Genomic DNA, 24,100 nt, shown 5'->3' on the forward strand with positions numbered 1-24,100 from the left:
TTATTGGGTTGTCCATAACAAGGCTAGTCTGCGTATATGTGTAAGGTAGATGTTAAAGCATCAAATTTACAGAAGCTAGAAACAGGACTAATACAAGGTCTCCATCCAGGTTGATTACCTGGGATCCCAGCCCCTTTAAGAATTGTCATCCTGCCTTTCTTTTGCAAGTCTTCCTTGAATAATCTGGATTAGGGTATAAAGTTTTGCTTCTGAAACTTAGCCCTGTCTGTCATCTGGGGTATCTGCTTCTTAGAGACAGTCTTTGTTATAATGGCTGTTGATTCTCCTGGGTGCAGGATTATTTCTTGTTAATAAATTCACTGTTATCTGTCCAGCCCACCTGTAAGGATTAGCATCTTTGTTCTTCTCTGTTATGCCATGGCAACACTCACTGCTAACCTACAAGGTGTCCTAGTGTCTGGCTCTTTGGACAGCGGGTGTTACATAAAAGAACAGACATATTTTTAGCACTATCATATTGATTCCTCCCCTCAAAATCTGACCCAGCATAAGGAGCAACCCTAATTGCAATCCCATTTCTTTCTTGACCTATCACATTTAATCTCAACTTCTTCATAGCCCTGTCACAAATAATGACAGTTAGAACAGAATAGAAATATTCACACATACTGTTTTCTCAGATTCTCACAATAAACCTGCACACTACTGTTGTTGTTGTTGTTGTTGTTTTTTCTGAAAATGAATACATCTTGCTTATATTTACACAGCTAGCATTTGGAGAAGCCAAGGCATGAACCTGTGTTTATTCCAATATGTTATGCACACTGTGTCTAACATCCCAAAAGAAGAAAGCGCTAACATTTGAAAGAGCTCAACAAAGTTAGAAGAGTCAAGTATGGCAAAAGTGGGGACAAAGGATGCATAGTTGGGAAGAAGGAGGAGACAGGACTGACCGAGTCAGCTTTATCCTCACCTCAGAATCCTTGTAGTGCTTTTCTTAAAGTTCAGCATTGAATCTTGAGGGAGGATTTTCCTCTCCCACCCCAAAATATTCTACTAAACCAGAAACACCCTATATGTATTCATAACCTAACATGTGCTACAGAATAAGAATATTCTGGATTTAAATTCCTAGTGGACCATCTACTATCTGTAAATTTGAGTAAGCTCTTTAACTTCTGCAAGTTTCCTTATTTGAAGAATTTGGAGAATAATTAAAATTAAAATAACATACATAATTTCCCTAAAATTATATCTGGCATATAGTAGATAGTAGAATCTAAACTAAATTTGATCTACTCAATAGAAAGAAAAAAATAAAATAATAAAATAAATAAATTATCCAATTGAAAGAAAAATGTAGGCAAAAGAATTACTGTTGGCAAAAGTTTCAATGTATTAGAAATAACAATAATTTAAATGGGTTAATTTTAATAATAATTTTTAAAAGACACAGAATAACTACAATTAAGAAATTAGGACAATATATGCAAATGTGCTAATTTTAACAACTGAGAAGACCACATACTTAAAATAAGCAATATAGGAAAATATATGCAAAACAACATAAAAGAAGTAAATGATTGACAGCAATATTAATGCTGACAAATAGAATTTAAAGCACAAATATAATGTAAGAGAAAGCATTATATGCTAGCAAAGAAAAATAAATAAATAAAATGAGGTGGTTATAGTTATAACCATCATAAACATAAATGTACTTAACAAATCAGCTTCCATATCCATCAATCTATAAGTGAAGGGAGAAATAGGCAAATACAAAGATCTTAAAAATACAACTGGTAGTAATAAATATTAGATATATAGAGAAATCTCTAAAAAAGTGACTATATTCTTTTTAAGCACATGCAGAACATCTATAGAAATTTTATAGAAATGTAATATGTATAATACAAAGTTATATATGTTCAAAAATATGACTAGCATATACACTATGTTATTCAATCCTTTTGTTATAAAATTTAAAATAAATTTTTATAAATGGTTAAACAATTCTTTATGTTTGGAAAATATATAACACATTTTCTAATAACCCTTTGGTTAATAAGAAATAATAAAAGAAATAAAGAAATACTTAATAATAGTGAAGATACTACATGCCAATATAATAATTGACAGCTTTAAATGCATTTTTCCAGAAAAATAAAACATTAGCAACATAAATTCAAGAAGTTATTTAAAAAGCAAAACATCAGTGCAATAAAGAGAGTATTATAAAGACTAGTGAAGACAATAATAAAATAGAAAACAAAATAAGGTAAATTTAAGTTCTTTGAAAAGACTATGATAAAAGACTTTAAGATATGAGAAAGATTAAGAATAGAAAGACTCAAATTTTAAAATGTTGAATTAAAAAAAGAGCTAAGAGTCATAAATGTAATAGGAATTCAAACAAATAAGGTATTATGAGCAACAGTTCCCTGATACATTTAAAAATGTACATGTAAATTTCTAGATAAATAAATATAAAATGCTAAAATTTCTGCAAGAAGAAATTCAGCACTTGAATAGCTGAACACAGTTGGAATTTTATTATGCTAAAAGACCCCCTTTCCCAAGTATTTCAAAGCCAGAAGGCTTTCATGGTGACTTCTACTAATTTTTAAATATGAGTTAACTTCAAATATAGGCAAATATTTTCTGGAAAATGGAAAAAATTTGAAAACTTTCATCTCATTTTACAAACTTCATCAGTTATGATTCCAAAATCAATTAATGGCTATATGTGTAAACTAATAGCTATTTTTCTACTAATGAATGTACATGTAAAAGGTCTACAAGAACAAATTCAAGACTATATTAACAAAATATATCATCATGATCAATAAATGCAAATACCTGCAGAAATAAATAATACTTATCTTTTGGAGGGAATGTGTTTATGTTTTGAATTGAATGACTGATATTTTCTAAGTCAAAGTCCAGAAAGAGATGACAGAAAGCTTAACAAATATGGGAATAACGTATATTTAGTAAAAGCATGATTTTTTTTTAATGTGCATCTGGTGGAATCTAGGAAGAGATAGATTTCATACTACTGGGACTCATCACTTCCAAACTTCGGTAAAGACTCAAACTGTTTGTGCTTTATCTCCCTATTTGAGGATTCTAGGTTAACTAAGGATTAAATAAGTATATATTTTAATTGTTGCAAATCATTCAACAATTATTCTTTCTGCTAGGAAGACTATAGTTGATGTAGTTGAAAGTTGGATAAGAAGGGGAGAATGAAGTAATTGTAATTGCTCACTCTCAAATAGAGGGAAAACATTTGGATTTGATTCGTAAATATTGTGCTAGTTTAGATTTAAGAGCAGATACTCTTATGTGCTGCCCCTGATTATATATCTAATTACTAAATTGAACTATCTCCCTAATGGGACAATGAGTGTGACTCACATTTTCAGGTTGCTCCGAGGATCTTCATAATTCAAATGTAAGCTTGAAAATTGTTATGACCAAAATGATGGACATAGTGGTTCTCAGGCTTCTGCTTCTGTTTTACATGTAGTTGGACCATCAAAAATTGTTTGGTTTAGGTTTTGTTACCTTTTGAGGAAATGGTAATTCAAGGACACCTACACAAGCCAGAAAAGACAAGGTGTTAATATGTGTTGTAAAGCTTTACAGACGCACAACAAATATAATGTACAGAAAGTGAACAAGACTACTACACATCAAATCCAGGATAGTGGTTACTTCTGGGGGGAGGGGAGGAAGAAAAATTAGGTGGGGCTTTAATAGTACTATAACATTTTCTTTACAAGGTCTGAAGAAAATTGGACATAGCATTTATATATATTTATTCTTAGGGTGGGCCCAGAAGCATTTTACATAGTATTACTCTTGTTTTTTTGTTTATGTTTGAAAAGTTTCAGAACTATTTTTTTAATGTGTATATATATATGGTAAAAATTAGCTTTATTCCTAAATTTGATTTCCACTGACTTAATCTATCTCTAGAGATAATCCACATTACCAGTCTCTTTTGCATCATTCCAGGAATCCTCTAAGACTATGTTATCCAATATATAACCACCAGATACATGAGGCTTTTGAGCATTATAAAATGGCTAGTCCAAATTGAGATATGCTGTACGTGTAAAACACACAGTGGATTCTAAAGATATATTGCAAAAAAAAAAGTCAATTTATCATCATTAATCTATTACATATCAAATGATACTATTTTGAATATATTGAATTAAATAAAATATATCAGTAAAATTAATTTTACCTGTTCCTTTTACTTTTTTAAAAAATGTGACTGGCAGAAAATTGAAAATTGGAGAAATTAAATGTTTCATCCACTGTCATACATTCACATAAATAGTGAACCCTCAGTGACCATAGAGTCTCATATTTTAGCTACTGTGCTATACTGACCTTTTTCAAAGTAGTCAGGCAGATAAAGATGCAATGTTTATACAGATACAGTTTGAATAACTGGCCTAAGGGTGCAGATTCTGACAATATCATATTCAGCAGGAAACATCGTGGTTTCTCTGGTACAGTATTTATAACGTTCCATGCTTTTGAGGTCAGGAGCATCGCTATGCAATTGCTCTCAAACCTGGCCTTATGTAAAAATTACCTGGAGCATGTTTTAAGAAAAGAGATTCCTAGGCCCAACCCTAGAATTTAGCTTTGTTTAAGAACCACATTTTTAAAAATTGAGGTTTAGACAAGTAAGCGAATCACAGTCATAACATGCATTTCTCAATTTTAAAAATTTTTTTTAACTTTTTTATTATGGAGAATTTCAAACTTACACAAAAGTGGAAGGAGTAGTGTAATAAATCCCCATGAATCCATCAATTAGCTTCAAGAATTAGCAACACATGGCCAATCTCATCTCAAGCATATTCTCTTGTCCCCTCTTCATTTTTTTTTATACAGTGGGTCCTTGTTGGTTATTTATTTTACATATAGCAGTGTGTACAAGTCAATCCCAAACTCCCTAACCATCTCTGCCCCCCAGATGAACTTATTTACAAAACAGAAACAGACTAAATTTTTTTTTTTAAAATAATCTTTTATTACATAAGAAAAAGTTATGTGATATAACTAGTGGATATATTTATGAATTGGGCAATAAAAATTTGGTTAATGAAAAATTTAACCCTTTGTTCTTTTTCAGTATTTGTTGACAAAGAGATAATTTTATTATACTTCAAAAATTGTGAAAATAAATTTATAAAAGCTATAGAAATGAATTTGAAATATGTCTACATGATATTCTATTTATTTTCAGATTGCTTTTTTAAAGACTGAAATGGAGAGAAAGAACAAAATGATCCGAGATCTCCAAAATGAGGTAAGACATATTTCAGGAAAATTTCGTACAAGTCAAAGAATATACACAAACAAACATATTGATTTGCCATAAGCTCTGGGGTATGATCACATGCAAGTATGTCCTTTAGTTAAGTACTAATGGAGAGGAACTATAAGGTTAAAACTTGAGTGTATAATCCCTACTTTAACATATATTTGATAATGTTATTAGTTCATACATCTCCAGGTCATTTTCCCTTCTAATTTTATTTTGCCTGGGCAATGTTAAAAATTTATTTTTATTTTATAAATGTATTTGTCTACCAAATGACATCACAGGCACTGAAGAAGAGAGCTAGTTAGAAATGGACCTTATGTTAGGAAAAGTCAATCTAGAATGAAAAATTTATGTGAGGTAATCTTAGAGTGATGTAGATTTGAAATAAATAAGCTGTAACAGCTTTCCTTACAGCCTTTAAAATGTAATGATCCTATAAGATGCTGTATGCTTTTTCCTCCTTTTGACTTTTTGTCTACCCTGTTACATAACTACTTTATTTTCTAAAATTTCTCCATCACATTTGTATTGCCACCTTTTTATTTCTTTTTTTTCCTTGAATGAAATTAGTTATTTAGAACTATTAAACCATGATTAATTAATGATACATCTTCTTTTATCAATCCCAGTAAGGTGGATTTTAAATCCCAAATCAACTGCTTTAGCCATTTCTAGTCTCCTTTATTCCCCTTCCTTCCTCCCTCCCTCCCTTCCTTCCTCCAATTTTTTGAGACATTTCAAATACAGATGAGCTACATTATTCTATATCATTCCACCTTGATGCCCAGGTTAAAAATAGACTATACAAATGCCTTGGTATCAAGATTCAGCATCTGTACTCTGATTATGACATTAAAATGGTTTATCAAATGTGCAAAAAGATGTATAGAAAAAAAGGAAAACAAGAAAAGTTTTAAGTGTCTTTCTTATGATTCTATTGTATTTTCATTTCTTTCTAATGATTGTTTTCTTCTGAGTCTTCTTAAGAAAGTCTAATGACTTTCTAAAAACATATGATAATGTTTTCCCTGAGGCCTAAATCTTGGATTTACTGTTGATGGTGAAAAATGTCAGTAAACTAGAGTTACCGAAATACTGGTTGTACTAGATAATTTCTTGTTCACTGGGGCTCAGAGAGGGCCCAATTACTCAAGTCTAAAACTTTCCATGTATCATTTAAGACAAAGGGAACGTTTAAAACAATGTTAAAGCCAGTATTAAAATAGGAAAGAAAGTACATTTGGATGTGTACACACACATCCATGCACACACACACACACGTACACAACAACATGAACCCCGTTGTATAAGAATGAGAGGATTATGGGCTAATTTATATCTCTGTGTATGTATTATCAGTTAACTTTTCATCTTACATAATTTTTTAAAAATCTAGAATTTAAGGAGGAAGCTCTTTTAAAACCAAGCTATAAATTATTCATATCAGGTACCTATGAGGATTAACAAAATATTTTATTTCCTTCCATGGGATCATTTTTTAAGTTTAATATTAATTTTCTAAGTGTATAGGCTAGAATAATTAAAAAAGCAATACAACTCTTCAGAAGTAATGGCTGCCAAATGTAAGCTTTGTAATTAAATTTGCTACTATTTACTTTCATCATATTGAAAATCTGCAAGATGATACTTGATAACCAGAAAAGTTTTTGACTTCTCTAACAAAACCTAATGGTGAACATATATTATCAACTGAATGCTTTCAATTTGGCTCCTTTTTATTAATTCCTTGAAATTTTAGATTTGTTATTTTGACAAATAATCAGTATGTAGAGGTTGAACAAAATACTTGGCCCATACTCTGCACAGTAAAATTATATGGACACTGCCTGAAAGATTTTTGTTCAGGAGTAATAAAATAAAAAGGCAAATTGATTAAACAAAATACAGAGAGGTGAGGGAGATCATACAGGTATAAAGAGATTTCTGGGAGAAGATCAAAATCTCCTGAATGACTTCTGAGTGAGGATATTGGGGAAGTCCCAATCTAAGAAGGGACTTTTGAAAAATTATTAAAGAATAATCGGTATTTTTTTCATATGTGAAGGTAAATATCTTAAAAGGCACTTTTATGTTAGCAGCTAGGCATTTAGTTTTTAAGATTTACCTCATCCCTTGGAGGGGGAAAATATTTAGATTTTATTTTTAGGCAAATGCTGTGTAGGGTGGAAAGCATTTTGATTTTTCCATCCAGGCAGTCATATCTGGAATGGAATACATGGGACCCCGTGATTCAAAGACTGTGTTCATAACTGGGAAAGAACATCGGAGAATATTTGGAGAATATGGATAGCAAAGTGAGAATGCAAGAGAAAAAGAAATAGGAGATTTTTTTTTTTTAAGCAAGAAAGTTAAGAGTGAGACTGAAAAGAGTATAGCTATGAGTTAACCACAGTATTTCAAGCTCCTTTATTTTATCTGTCTCTATGGGTATCTATGTCTTCACATGGACATCACATTTAAACCTGTGTCCTGGGATTGCTTTTACTCACAGAGCTTTTTTTTTTTTTTTTTAATTTATTATTTTATTATTTTATTTTTGGCTGCGTTGAGTCTTCATTGTTGCACGCGGGCTTTCTCTAGTTGTGGCGAGCGGGGCTACTCTTTGTTGCGGTATGCAGGCTTATTGTGGTGGCTTCTCTTGTTTGCAGAGCACGGGCTCTAGGCATGCGGGCTTCAGTAGTTGTGACACGTGGGCTCAGCAGTTGTGGCTCGCAGGCTCTAGAGCGCAGGCTCAGTAGTTGGGCTCACGGGCTTAGTTGCTCCATGGCATGTGGGATCTTCCCAGACCAGGGCTTGAACCCGTGTCCCCTGCATTGGCAGGTGGATTCTTAACCATTGCGCCACCAGGGAAGCCCTCACAAAGCTTTATTGAGATTTAGGGGGTCTCCAAATTTCAGGTCTAGGCCTTCTGCTTTTCTCTGCTTATATTCTCTTTCATGGACAATGCAAGTCAAATCTATTCTGCCATAGTGTGTATTTCTTGGTACCAAATCACCTTATTAGCAATTAATAAATGATGGAATGATGTCAGTAAAGTTGAAAAATTGTGTTGGTTTATATGTAATTTTTCCCAACTGTTGAGGTTGAAGCAATCAGGGGAAAGCCTTGTCAAATTTTAGGGAAAATTTTTATATACAAAGACAAAGAAAATTGCAGAAGGACTCTCCCTTTAGTGCATGTAGTAGTGTTTTAGTGCCTTCAAAACATTTTAAAAATGTTTCTTACTGCACCAAGATATCTGACTAAACTGTGAATATAGAAGACTCTAAGGCATTCCCCCATATTAAAATAAGAGATTAGTGAAAAATATGTATCAGAAATTAATTCTGATGATAATCTACTTTATTACAAGTCAATTCCCTTTGGGGTCTACATCTCAAAAGAGAAAACAGTAAATTCTAAGTGTAAGACTGGGCAAAGGATTGAGTATGATTTGGGGGATAAATGCTAGAAAATATTAAACTGTGGTTGTATTTTTATTACTATTGTCATTATTTTGTTAATATTATGATCACAAAATTACACAGTAAGTGGTCTTCCTCAATCACAATTTTTTCTTACATCCTGTATTTTAGTGTACACATTTGCAGAATATGAGATTTCTCACAATGCAAAAATTGATTTATAGTAGCTATCTCACCATTTTTTTAGTAACTTCCTAATCTGTCTCTAATGCTGATGTCTCTTATGTAATCCGTTTTATGCATTCAGTTACTTATTTTGCATTTTGTATTTGGATATTGCATGGTTACAGCAAATGTAAGAAGTTGTACCAGAAGGCAAAACAAAGAAACAAAAACACTTAGCCTTTCTTCTCTGACTCCATAACTGCATCATCATGTGATATAGACGATCTTATTGACTCCAAAGCTTAGAATTCTCTTTGGACTTTGCACTTTTAAAACACCCTCTCTCTATTGTCATTTCTAATTTTCTTTAATTTTATCATTGTTTCTCCTAGGATAAAATAAGTTTCTCTATAGTGGTTCAGATATAAGAAAAGGATGAGTAGGATAATACATAGGTATTGAAAATATTAGATAAATTAGGCATTGAGACAAGCCATCTCTGGTTAGTTTTGAAACTCCTTAATGAAATGTGAGAGTTTGCTAATGTTCAGAACTTTCAAAGGAGTACGTAGCTACAAATACTTGAATTAGATTAGTATTAAAACATAGTCTATATTAAATTAATGAAGTAGATAGAGATAACAAAGGGAAGGGAAGAAAAGTGAAAGGAAGAGAGAGGGAAAAAGAAGGAAAGGAAGGAAGGGAGGGAAGGAAAGAAGGGAAGGAAGGAAAGAAATAAGGAAATGAAGGAAGGGAGGGAGGGAGGAAGGAAGGAAATAAAGAAGGAAAGAAGGAAGGAAAGAGGGAAGGAAGGAAGGAGGATAGACAGGAAAGTTGGGGCAGTACCCTCACCCCCCAAATCTCTCTCTGTGATGGTTTGTTTTTTAGTATAGATTCTTATGATTGATTATTTTCCTGAGACTCATTCAAGATAGTTCGAGGTAAAGGAAAAAATAAGAAATCACATTTCTAACATTGGTAATAATAAGTTGGAACCATAAAGTGGGCCTTACTCTGCCAGTGATAGAACTCAGAAATTTGTCAAAACTAATCTACATAGCAGTGGTTTTCCCTCTCACTATTCATGGCTCCATTTTCCTTTCTTTCTAAGTCTATCTCAGTTACTTAGCTCATCTACTTTTCGCATGGCTCGTATAGTTTAACCCAACTTTGAAATAGTCTGCCTTTTCTATCTCCTACTAATAACCAATTTAATCTTCTTTAATGTTTTGTTTTATTGCTGTTGTTATAAGTGCCTGGGGGAAAGTCTTGCTACAGGTCAAGCACTGGCCATCTGTGGGTTTCAAAGGGTTCCAAATAATCATTGACACATATCCAGGTATATGAGGAATAAAACATGGGGCAATGTGCCAGTTGTGACAAAAAGCAACCTCTGATAAGAAGAAAATTACTTATTAAGCCATTTAGAGGCCTCAACAAAATGTTAGGAGAGATGCATACGCATTTTGCAGGCTGAGCTTAGGAACAACTCCACAAACAAACCCCAGAGCTGTTTGTCTCAAGGCAGGGCTACCTCTGCCAAGATCAGGAAGCTGCCAGCCACCTTTATGTTCCCATCACAGTGAGCTCCGGTATCACATAGCCGTATCCCTTGTGCATCAGACCATGGATAACATGTAGCCTGTTTTCCCATGTAAGTACTTGCTGTATCTGCATTTTGCAGGGATCATATCTGATCAGCAAAGTCTAAGTCATGTCTGCCCTAGAGCTGCAATGCACTTTAGAAACAGAGAGGATTTGTTTTATTTCTAATTTGTTTGCTTTCATTTTTCCTTGGGAATACGGGTTTAACACTATGAAAAACTTTCACATCGTGGAAACAATGTTCCAAAATTTGGTAGCTAGTGTATTAACAACTTTTCTTAAAAAAAAAAAAAGGGTTAGAGTGTGGTAACCAGCTTTAGTATATGTTATATCATCACTGAAGGGTTCTGAGTGGTTGAAAGACATGCTCTAACACTGATAGAGTATCCAATTGTGCATGTGTGTATATTACAATATCTTGTGTGTATACATGGCCTCTTGCCTATCCTTTAACATGTGATTTTAGCTTTGCTTTTGTGTGAACTATTTCCTCAATTAGATGCTGACTCTTCAAAGTTAGAATCCTACCTTTACTAAAGTATTATAATTCAGATTTTTTTACACACAAACAAAACACAGGGCCGGGACTCTGTGTACAGTGAGGGTCAATGAAAACCATATTTAAGTCCGTTCTTAGCACCAGTGACTTCAATAAATTAAATAAACATTGGACACCGTGTCCAAATTTAGAGATTGAAGCTGGTTTCCCTAATTTGCTACTCTCTACAACAGGGATAGTTAGAGACCCAGCAAGATATCAGAGAATCTCTGACCATCCGGAAATTATTAAGATGACAGAAAAAAAGTATAGGTGCATATGTGTATTTTTCAAAGGTGAGGATGCAGATTCTCAGGGAGAGTCCATGACTGAAACAAAAAAATAATAAAGTCAGTAACCTCTGATCTAGAGAAAACTGTAGTAAATTTTAAAAAGAAAACCCATTTTCGTTCAATTCTTGTGGCTGTCAGTCTCTGTAAAATAAATTATTCCATCGTCTTGCCTCAATAAGGACACTCAAGTGAAGATGATGGGATATTTCATAATGTGACAGAGTGCTCCAGGGCCATCATTCTGAAATGGTGCCTGCAGATGAACCTTTATGAGAGTTTGAGTTGAATATGTACTGAGTCCAGGACATGCTTGAGATGTTTTCAAATAATTCCATCACAACTTTCTTACTTTATTCCTGCTGGTTTACCTTTTAAAATGATTATTTCTGAGAAATTTTGGCCAACTGGTTATTTTGGTTAATTGTGTATCCATTATCTAAAGTTTATTATAACCCATTTGTACTAGGTCCTAGGGCTACTGTAATAAAGTAACACAAGCTGGGTGGCTTAAAACAATAAAAGTGTACTCTCTCACCATTCTGAAGGACAGAAGTCTAAAATCAAAGAAATGTTACAGGACCATGCTCCCTCTGAAGGTTCTAGAGAATAATTCTGCTTTGCCTCTTCCTACTTTCTAGTGCCTCCTGGCAATCCTTGACATTCTTTGGCTTGTCAAGAACCTCTGCTTTGTCTTCCTATGGCCTTCTCTATGTATCTCTTTGTTTTCTCCTCTTCTTTATGGACACCTCTTATGGGATTTAGGACCCACCCTAATCCAGTATAACCTGATTTTAGCTTAATTACATGTGCAAAAAACACTTTTTATTAATAGGGGCACAACTTAAGGTTCCAGGTAGATGTGAATTTTAGGGTGATACTATTCAAATGACTCTACCATCCATGCCATTTTGTATATTCCAGGTAAACAGCTTAGGCAATTTCTTTTTTTAAACAGGCAAAGAGAGAGCATTTTATTAAGTGTAAGTCTTAGCCAATGTTTCAATGGGGAAAGAGGAAAGATTTTTATTAGATATAAATCTGTCTATGGAAGTACTTTAATACTGCTTATTTAGATGCATATATAAGGTTTGTTTATATATTCATTTATAATAAACATATAACTTAATTCCCAAAATTATCTCAACATTTTGCTAGTTCCTGAGGTATATAAATATTATAAATTTCAATTAACACAAAACAATCTCTGATCATGAAGGATGTAAAGAACAGAATTTAATATTGTATAACAGGTAACATATTTTGCCAAGTAATATGTTATGATACAATAATAATTACACAAATTGCACAAAATATCTACAATAAAAACAGGTTGAAATAAGCATTTTACAATAACATATTGTAAAGGGGCCGATGAAGGCAATAACCTACTCAGGTGTGGTGGCCACTGAATGTGTCATTGAAGGGGTGGGTTTTGAAAGGAATGAAATGATTAGAACTTATGGCTATTTATTCATAATCAAGAAAGCAAACATAAAAAAAAGTGAATACTTCAAAAGTTTCCTTGTAGGTGAAAAGATTGTTAGATGTTTATTGCTGTGAAGAAAGTAGTTAATTTTGATGATTATAGCTGAATCCAGTTTCAGGCCAGTTGACTTGCAAAGAGTAAGTAATGCTGTAAGTATGTGTTATAAAAATGGGTTGGAGCAGCCAAACTGATTGACACAGCCAAAGAGTAATAAACAGAAAAATAAATCTGAAAATTACCACTATCAGATACAATTACATCAGTAAACTTTCTAGTTTGCAAGGACATAGAATTTTTACTCAATGTTTCTGAAGTAAACCAGGACTGCTGTCTTATGGGAGAACATGGTCTACCTAAAATCTCATTTTCTTTACTGTTACAATCAATTAATTCCACCAAGTTCTAATTTCCTGCTTGAGAATGTTGGATAGATGCTGACATTGTACACAATTTTAGGAATAGTTTTCAGTTGAAATTGTGCCTTAGCCCCTGGCTGCATCTGGATCACTATTTCTGTTCTGTGATAGAGGAATGTCTAGCATTCTCTGTCATGCTGCAGGTAGAGGGGAAAGTTTGATTTCTTAATTTTGCGTCTTCTGTAAACATTATTTTATAAGTTTTAAGCACCTCAGAATATTGTTAATTTAATAAATGAGAAAACAATGTGTGAGAGACATTTAGCATATGTTTAGACATTTAGCTTGTAATAAATGGAAACTATTATCATCATCATAGTTATTATTCTCATTGGGTTCTGAGGTAAAATTTGTTCATCAATAAGCAATACTATGGACAACTATTTGCTTAGAAAATGGTCTTAAACAAACAAACAAATACACTAAAACTCCATATTTCATTTAAATATAAATACCAAGGTAAGATAGGACTCTTATCTCTCTAACTACTGGACAGTCTCATTCCATCTCTCATAGTGTGTCTCTCCACATGACAGACAAGAAGTCCAAGAACTGTCTGGTTAATATTCTACCAGCTTAGAAACAATAGCCAAGTGAGACCATTTTTTCAGATTACATGAGCAGAAAAACCCCAGGAAAGAGCCTATATTGCTTGCATGCCTGAGTCAATCACCATGCGCAGGAGAGTAGAGCATTTTGGCCAAGTCTGAGTCACATTTCTATCCTTTTGTTAGATGCGAGCAACCCAACTCAAAACTTGGATGAATTTCCCACAGGAAAGAAAGGTTCACTGCAAAAGATTGCCTAGATATTGGACCAATACATAAAATGTATAAAGAAAACCATCAAACACTTCTATTACTCCCTCTTAGCCTCACCCATTTTCTAACCCTCAGATCAGAGCATGTAAGTAATACTTTAATCATTTCAAGTCCCAAGTCATGCATGATGTATTTGCATCACCAGATCTTTGTTAGTAATGCTCCCTTGCATATAATTTCACCCTCATTCCAAACATATTAAGGATCTTTACTTCTCTCATTTTATATTTATTGCTACATTCAAATTCTTAGTAAAAATGACCCTAGGGAAGCTTTAGTCATATAGCATTAGGTAAATGATCTTCTCTGTTTGTGATAGCTTTGTACATTAATTGCCAAAACCTTGAAGCAACCTTCTTTCAGTAGGTTAATAGATAAATAAACTGTGATAATCCAGACAATGGAATATTATTCAACACTAAAAGGAAATGAGCTATCAAGCCACGGAAAGACGTAGAGGAAACTTAAGTGCATATTACTAAATTAAAGAAACCAATTTGAAATGTCTACATGCTACATGTGTGACTTCAACTATATGACATTCTGGAAAAGACAAAACTATGGAGACAATAAAAAGGCAAGTGGTTTTTGGGGACTTCACTGGCAGTTCAGCAGTTAAGACTCCACACCCCCAATGCAGGGGGCACAAGTTTGATCCCTGGCTGGGGAACTAAGATCCCACATGTCGCAAGGCATGGCCAAAAAAAAAAAAAAAAAAAAAAAAGGATAAGTGATTGTCAAAGGATGGAAGAGAGGGAGAGATAAGTAGACAGAACAAAGAAAAATTTTACGCAAATGAAACTACTCTGTGTGCTACTATAATTGTGATACATGTCATTATACATTTGTCCAAACTATTAGAATGTACAACACCAAGAGTGAACCTTGTAACAAATGTACCACTCTAGTGGGGGACTTATAATGGGAGAAGCTATGGCTGAGTTGGGGTAGGTGGAATATGGAAATCTCTGTACTTTCCTCTCAACTTTGCTATTTAACTGCTCTAAAAATGAAGTCTATTAAAAATAACACACACACATACAACATGTAGTTCACCCTATTAACAAAATTTTAAGTGTACAGAGTATTATTTACCATATACATATTTGTTTTTTAAAGATATAAGAACAGAAAAGTTATCTTTACTTTTTAAATTATTTTGTTTATTTATTTATTTATTATTGTATCTTTTCTGGAAAATAGTAAGAACTTGATAAATATTTGTTGAGTGAATAATAAATATTGCTTCAACAGGTTATATTTATGTAAGTTGTATGGCATAGACCACTGTCCATAATTCATAGTAATGAGTCCCCAAACTTATGAGAGTTATTCCTTAAACCAACTTGAAATGACTTTGAAAGTCCTAGAGAATCAGAAAATCTCACATTGTCTAGAAGCTGCTAAAACTTGCTATCCCAAGTCTTTTTCATATGGAGCTGGAAGGCAGGGTGTTGTACTTTTGGTTCCTCACATGCTGCAGTGAAAGAATAAAAACATGAAAGAAGAAAACCACAAAATTAAAAAAATTAAAAAAAGGAAAAAGAAAGGGAAGAAAGAAAGAAGGGAGAGAGGAAGGAAGCATGAGAAAAGTAACTTGACTTGGGCTGATTATTGAGAGTGGAGTTTTTACCAGCATCTGATGATTTTGTCACCTTGAAGAAGTCACTACTTTTATGTGTGTCATTGGTAAAATAGGGGTTTTACATGAAATGATCCCCTTGATTCCTTAAACTCCAAAGTTTATAAATTCTTAATCTGTAGAAACAGTAACTCATAAGCTGTGAGTTAATATCTAAGTACTAAACTCAGGATAAATTCCAAGAAGATGGTCATTAGTATTTCAAACAAATCCCTAAATAGCTGTAAATTGTGTTTGGATTAACTTAGAGCTTTTTATTCTAGGAGTGTTTAAAAATATTGACCACCAAAGTAAGCAGTTCTCTAGTACATGTCATAAATAAATGTAAAATGCATAGTTATCAGACCATCAAGCAAGAATTGTTTTAAAAAATGTTTTCATCATTTAACCTATATTTTTAGTGGTAAAATGTAACTTTAAGGAAAGTTGGTTTAGAAAATCATTATTTTAAGGTTTATTTCTAGTGAGTGTACAAGTTCACAGAATGTTGGAAATATTTTGAGACAATTACTTAGGCAATTATAAACTATTTTTCCCTCTCAGAGGTGTAGAAAAGACCAGTGCTTAGAAGGACAAAAATAGGTGTCACGGTACTAAAAAAGTTAGTGGTACTAAAACACACAGCAGCTTCAATATATCTTTGACACTTACTATCTGTGATACTTAGATGTTATCATCATATAAGTAGAAACACTCACATCCACTCCCACAGTTGTTATGATGGTCCAATGAGATAATAGTTATGAGAACAGCTATAATTGTGTCCCTCCTTGTTCTTCCTAATAAATGTTATCTCTTAATATATGGCTTTCACAAATTAAACATTACTCATGGTATATTTTTTAATGAGTTGTTACATGGAAAATACACATAGTAGGCTGAAAAATGGCCCAAAGATAGCAGGTCCCAGTTCCTGGAACCTGTACCTATTTTACCTTATAAGGAAAAAGTGTCTTTGCATATGTGATTAAGGATTTTGAAGATACTGACTCTATCCTGAATTATCCTCGTGGACCCTAAATGCAATCACAGTTGTCCTTATTTGACACACACCGAGAGGAGGAGGCAGTACAAAGACAGAGCAGGGACATATTTGAATATGCTGGCCTTGAAGATGGGAGAGATGCAGCCACAAGCCAATGGATGCCTACAGCCATGAGTTGACTGGAAGGGACAAGGAACAAGTTCTCTCCTAGGGCCTCTGGAGAGAGCTCAGCCCTGCTGACAGCAGGATTTCAGCCTGGTGACTTCTGACTTTTGGCTCCCAGAACTGATAGACAATGAATTTCTCATGTTTTAAGTCACCCAATTTCTGGTAATTTCTTACAGTGGCCTCAGAAAACTAAGACGGTAGGGATTGGATGAAGCAAGTTTCCAGGTTATTATTAGCAATAATTTCTTAAGTGTATCATATGATGGCAGATTCTGTTTTCTTCTATTAATTTTGAAACTGAACTGAAGCTCTAGCAAGAATTCCATTCACCCACGTGATCCATTTTATAGGTGATGGTTAAATAGTCATCTGTTTTATCTTAAACCATTATTTATTACACACTTTGGTTCTGGGCACTGTACTCAGCAGGGAGGAAATAAAATCAGTAAGATTTTCCAAGCCTTGATTTTTCCAAATTTTAGTCTTTTATGGGAAAGACTTCTCAAAACACAATAAAATGATGTAATAGTAATAAAACCTGTACAGTCATACCTTGGAGTTACTGCATGTTCTGTTCCAGAACACTGCAATCAAGTAAATTTCACAATAGAGTCACATGAAATTTTTGGTTTCCCACTGTATATAAAAGTTATATCTATTAACTGTGCAATAGACTAACAGCTAAAAAAGAACAATGTACATACCTTAATTTTAAAATGCTGTATTGCTGAAAAGTGCTAAACACATCATCTGAGCCTTCAGCGGGGTATAATCTTTTTGCTGGTGGAGGGTCTTGCCTCGATGTTGATGGCTGCTGACCGATCATGATGATGGGTTTAATAATATTTACTCCAAATTGTATTTGTAAGTGCTAAATTAAATAAAGTTAGGTATTCAAGGTGAAATGGAAGGATTTATGAGGAACGAGTATTTCTTAATCACTGAGTATTTGAAACCATCAAGAGGTTGGAGAAAAATAGTGAGATATTGAAGCACACACAAGGCAGGTGCGAAAGAAGAGACAAAGAAGCAGGGCAAGTATTGGCAAAGTGAGGAGGCCTTGGGTACACAGGCTATTCAGAGAAAACCTAAATTTCTAGTTAGTCCCCCAAAGATAGGAAGGTTTTAGGAAGCACCTCCTGACTTCATACTCTTTCCTTTGTCAACATCTCTTGGTTTTGTTCTCAGAAAGAATTAGCTCAGCAAATATTTATTAAGTGACCCACGTAGGCCAGGCACAGTGATAAAAGGGACTTGAGGCTTGTAGTCTGAAGATGTCAGAAAAAATCTCTGGATGTTATCTTAATCTTTGAAAATTAGAGCCAAAGTGGTCGTGGAGATTTTCTAGCCCACGATTTTCTAAGCTGTGTGTCTTAGTCTGGATTTTTCCTGAAATGGACCCTGAGACAAAAATCCAAAACTAAGTATTTTAGAAAGAAACAGTCACAGGGGATGGAGAAGTAAGACAAAGAAGGGAAGGTAGACAATTAAAAGTGATGGGGGAAAAAAAAGTGATGGAATGTAATCATCCTAGAGAAAGTTTTGGAGGACATTGTAAAACTTCTCTTGGATATTGGCTGAGGCTAATTCCAGAGATTTCAATTCCATGATATTCATCTCTTGCAACATAAACAAGAAAAGGGTGCCTTGGCAGAAAGCCCCCCAGCAAAGAAATACAGGTAGTAGGATCCAGATGGTGGATTGACTTGCATGGAAAGACCTGGATGAGAAGATACAGATAGGCTGACATTATGATCTGTAAACATGAGTTACATTGATACTAATTTATAAAGAGTATTTAAAGGTCAAAAATCTTTGAGAAAAATCTGGTTATACTCCAAGACTTTTATTTTTCTATCATTTGTGTTTGTGTAGCTTCAGCATAGGAACATTCAGTGATAAGCTGGAGCTGGCTCTTATCAGTTGATGAGAGCTGATTGTTAAATATTCAGGAATTTTTCGAGTCAGTTATTAAGCTGTTGGTAGCTTGAAATTGGGTATTGTGGAAATATTGACACCACAGGAATTGGCAAATGTCAGAAATCGGCCTTCATCACACCCAGATGTGTTTATCAGCACATCACCAAAATCACGCAGATTATCTCAAACTATTTAGACCATCAACACTTAAATTACTGGAACATTGTATGGGATCAGTGTACTGTGTGGAATTCACTGACCAAATCCAATTGCTGCTTTTTACAAGTGAGGAATATGTTGATAGTGACTTGTTCATTAAAAACAAAATTTCCATTGTACATAAAAAGAGGTAAAGACATGTGGATCCAAATTATGTAGTCAGAAGATATTTATAACCCTGTTGACAATGTTCTTATGGTTTTTCTTTTTTTTAATCAATTTAAATTACCCTAGTAGTTTTTATTTCTTTAGCTTTGTTTCCTGAAACAAGACTTTGGAATATAGAGGAAGTTGCCCAAGACAAACTTTATTAAAAAGCCTTAGTCCTCTCCTCAGAAGAGTCTGTCTGATAAGATAGGCTCCTTATACAGTCTTCTATGGAATCACATATGAGTTGTTTGAAGACTCAGGGTTGGCTTAATAATAAAACAATAAAAATTAAACAGACATTTCATTGATAATTTTATTAAACATATTGTAGTGTAAACAGACTGACTTACTACCCTTCAAAGAGCATAGACCAAAAAGAGGAGAGAGGTGATATGGATACTTCACACCAAGTCACTCCTTGGTTATAGCCCATTAAGATGTCCAGGTCGTTGACATTGACAGGAGATGATGGAGCCCAGTGGTTACAGGGTTTCCCCTGAAAAATGGAGCTGAGGTCAGAAGGGAAATAAAAACACTGTCATTAAATAGAATCCAAGTCACTCAATTGTTTTGAAGTGTGAGTTTGCAGGAAGCTTACACTTTGCATTGTCAACTTTGTAGGTTAGTTGTGAAACAGAACTTCATATACAAGCAATAGAAATAAAAACAATAATGGATCTTTTGAATTCTCTTAGATTTTATAAAGCACTTTCACTTATGTGATCACCACCAATTGTAAATTAAAAAGTTAACCATGGAAACAGATGATACAGGTACTATTGTCATGTCCTTAAACCCAACTAGTTCAAATAATTTGGGGGGGGGGTTTAGACAGTATAAATACCAATGATGTTTAGCTCATGCCTTTGTGAAGGCCACTAACATGTTATCTTGTATTTATTTAAGCTTCTGACTAATTTGCAGGGTACTCAGTTCTAAAGGTTGGCAAATTCCAATACTCACATAACCTTTCCTGTAGATATTATCTGATAAAATAAGGCTTAGAAAATTTAATTCTTTCTCTGCCAATCTATGGAATGGAAGAAGCAGGTTTCAAACCCAACTTCTGACTCCAAAAGCCCAATGTCACATTCTCTAGTGTAGATAAGCCTTAGGATGCGAAGCTAAAAAAAATCTAATACATTGATTTAATTAAAGTTCTTATATAGAATTACTCTATAGTGCAGGAATAAACCTGTCTGCAATGTAAAATTTAACTGTGTTTACTATATAAGATGTCCTCTACCACTCAACAGGAATTTGAATATCTACAATCCTTAAACCGTGATATATTTAACAGTCACATGTAACAAATCTTGGGTATCAATTCTAAAATTAAGAAAAAGATTTTCTGTTTAAATTCCATATGTGTGTATTTCAATATAGAGTAATCAATTATATAAAATAACAGCTATAATATAGCCAACTACATATAAGAACATATACTTGTTCAGTTAGCATTCAGTGTCATGTTCTACATTTAAGGAGTCCCTCTATTTGAAAAATATGCTGAGAAAGGTCTGCACAAAAAGAAATCATTTTACATGGGATCCTCCTTCTTATTAAAAAAAAGAAAAGCATCTCCACAATCAAGATTTGGAAAACATACATATAAGTTGAAAAATATAAGGGTGCAGAACCAGATCTGTATAGAAATTTCCATCAATAAAATTAAAGAAACAAAATGAACCCTGACATACTGAGTTATAGAAATGACCACTGAACAAACTGCCAATGGGCTAGAGAACTAAAAGATGACTTTAGTCATGATTTTCTTTATGAAGTTTTCCTAGAGATACTATTTAATTTAGAATTACTCTGGCTTAAATTAGAGATGAGATATTGTTTTAGTGATTTATAGTCATTTCATTTTATTTTGGCAAACAGGTAAAATCAGTCCTTTTGGAAAGAGAAAATACAAATCCTTAATCTATTACCTGGTCATTAGCAAGTTTTCGTATTAAGAAAGGATGGCATGGTTTAGATGGCAGAACAAAAGTTTGATATCCAAGAGAGCTGTGTTTCCATGTGAGCTCTATCACTTATTAAATGTATGATTCTAAAGCTGTTTCAAATCATTTTTTGACAAAATGCAAAATTAAAACAAACAAATAAATCAGTGAATAAATTTTTAAAATGCATGTTGCCTTGGAAAATTTTATAAACCTCAAGCTATTCAAATGTGGAGTCAGAAGGGGATAATCTGAACTTGCAGAATTGCTAAGGAAGCAAACTAGCAACTGGTTGACATGTTACAGGTGATAAGTGAGTTGGTTTTCTTTTCTAACTGTTCACTCTTTCAGCATCCCATTCCTGTTCCCATTTCAGCATCTCATCTGAACCTGCCACCTCACATTCCAAGGACACATTTTCTTCCCTCATCATTTTCCCTTAATTAGTGAATATTTAAGTGTGTGGAAGAAATAGACTGCATAAGAATAGTACAGTCAATTCTTAAGGTAGATAGGGAATGAATAATAGAGGAGGAACATGAGAGAATTAGCATTCTTAAAACGAGGGGTTTAAATAACTTTTTTTTCTTTATTTTCCTCTGTGAGAAGGGATAAAATAGAAATTTTTAAATTTTCCTCATGTGTGTCTTTGTATATGTGTGTGTGTATGTGTGTGTTTGTCACTGTGAAGTAGTTGGATTTGCTCAGGCGACCACTATATAAAAATGAATTATAATAATATAATACAAGAGTATAAGTGAGAACTTGACTCACTATTTTAAGTATTAAGTGTTTCTTTTTACATTCTTTACAGTGGGGAAAATAGCTATTAAATGCTGCAAAAGCACAGTGGAGTCCACACAAATTGTTTTCCCCACTAAAGTACTGAGTGCCAGCATTTAAACTGCATATAACTGCAGAGGGACAGCTAGTTTACACGGGGTTGTGTTCTGGGTCATTGACAGTCCTATTTTTTTGTTAATTTATTTTTGCTTATTATGAAGTTACTGGTATCCATTTGGTTGTAGATTTCAGAATTGGGACCTATATTTGTAACCTCAGGAAGTCAAAGGAGAAAATTAATTAGCACACATACATAGACACACACAACACACAACACAGATAAATATTATTTATAGATTTATCTAAATTTCTGTGCATTTTTCCTGAGTGGTAGTTAGCATATTAGTAAAGCCATATGAAATTGCCATTTTTGTAGGTTAAAAATAACTTAAAATTTCATATGATTCAACCAAAAAGATAAAATAGACACAGTTGTTTTAAGGATGTACATCAAGATATGAGTCATTCTTTGTGTATGGAATTCCATAAAACCTGGTTAATATAATTTGAAAAATTTTAAGCCATTTCATTTAATTATAAAATTGGTACTTCTTCGTTTAGTTCAACAAATATTATTCCATGACTATCATGTGCCTGAATTACAAAACACTGTTTAACAGAATAGCCAATATACTTGCTCTCATGAAGTCCGTACTCCATAGGTTTTGCTTCTTTGATTGAATGCTAATTAAGACACTAATCAACCTTTAATATCTAATAGACCTCTCAACTGTAGCATATCCACAACTCACTTCCTGATTCCTTTTAGGACAGACTTGTCATCTTCACAGTCTTAGCAAACTTAATCCTTTCTGTTATTTAACCAAAAATCATGGAGCCATCTTTGATGTTTCTCTTTTATGTGTACCCCATAGTCTGTCATTCTGGAAATCTTGTTGGGTCTACCTTTACAATATACTCAGTATGCAGCCGTTTATTCTTCCCTTGTATGGCACTCCACTGTGGCCCAAGCCACCATCATGTCCTTCTAGAATTAGGTAAAATCATCCATAGGGAGTGAGTGTAGATAAAAGAGAGAAGGGATCCAAGGGGGTACATCAAGTTTTTAAGGTCAGGCAATGCAGAGACTTGCCAAGGAAACCAAGAAGGAAGAGCCAGAACCATGGGAAGAAATTCGAGTGAGCAGGAGAACCTGAAAAACAACATGAAACCAACCAAACAACAAAGAAAAAGGTGATTCAAGGAAAAGAAAGCTATCATTTGCCATTTCTCCCCAGGACTTATTAATTACTTCACTGGGAAAGTGGGCTACAGTGTTTTATCAGAGTTGCTTACCAGCCTATAATAAACAGTATGGCAGACCTGTCCTTATAACTTCATTTAGTGATAGAAATTTGTAAAATATATTTTCATGTTATTTTATTGGGATGGATTGCAAGATAATGTTTGTTGTAAAAATATGATGGTGTATTATATAGTGAACATTTATCTCCACATTTCTATGGCTATTTCATTGATGTTGAATATCGCCTTGAAATTCTTATTTATTGAGTCCACAGGTCAGTGGAAAAGCTTACAAAAATTAAGAAAAAAAAAGCTGCCTGTCTTAAAAAAGACATCTTCAATTTCTCTTCTGCTCCTGAGTTCATTGTTTACTAGTAACTAAAGACTCCAACAACTCAAGCCACATGAAATATCAATAATAATTTGCCAGTTGCTCTTACACATAATGAGCTGATTCCAGAGACTGAGCTATTATTTCCAGCTCCACCAGATGAGTCAACTAATCTCTCTTACCCTTTAAAGGATAGGGATATATGTTTTTTCCATGCACAGCTTACAGGGCTATGTAAATATGGTGAGATAACATCTGCAAAGCAATTTGAATGTCACACAAGGAAAGGTAAAATTAGATTCTTCCTGTGGGTTTGCATGGATTAGGGATGAAGGTAACTTTTTTTCAGGTAGCAAAAGGGAACAAAATGATATTTTTTGCCTAACGAAAGATTAAGGAATGGGGCATGCATTCTCAGAGAAATATCTAGTGAATAGATGTGCTTTCACTAGGCATATGCATATCTTAAAGATGCACAATGAAATCCTGAATTGCATTAAACCTAAACATCTGGATTTTGGAAAACAACTTTCATCCTTTTTGTTGTGGTTTGTAGTATAACATTACACCATGCTACCT

At 33.7% G+C, this 24,100-nt stretch overlaps 1 protein-coding gene across 2 annotated transcripts in view; it reads left to right on the forward strand.

The window, feature by feature from the left end:
* Positions 1-24,100, forward strand: part of LUZP2 (leucine zipper protein 2) — a 451,490-nt gene that overhangs the window by 214,878 nt on the left and 212,512 nt on the right. For both annotated transcript variants that reach the window (XM_036859118.1, XM_036859119.1), the window contains exon 5: positions 5,237-5,299. In XM_036859118.1, the coding sequence (XP_036715013.1) occupies positions 5,237-5,299 (63 nt within the window). The remainder of the gene's footprint in view (positions 1-5,236; positions 5,300-24,100) is intronic.

The sequence above is a fragment of the Balaenoptera musculus genome, chromosome 8 (assembly GCF_009873245.2).
Source record: "Balaenoptera musculus isolate JJ_BM4_2016_0621 chromosome 8, mBalMus1.pri.v3, whole genome shotgun sequence".
Taxonomy (NCBI): domain Eukaryota; kingdom Metazoa; phylum Chordata; class Mammalia; order Artiodactyla; family Balaenopteridae; genus Balaenoptera; species Balaenoptera musculus.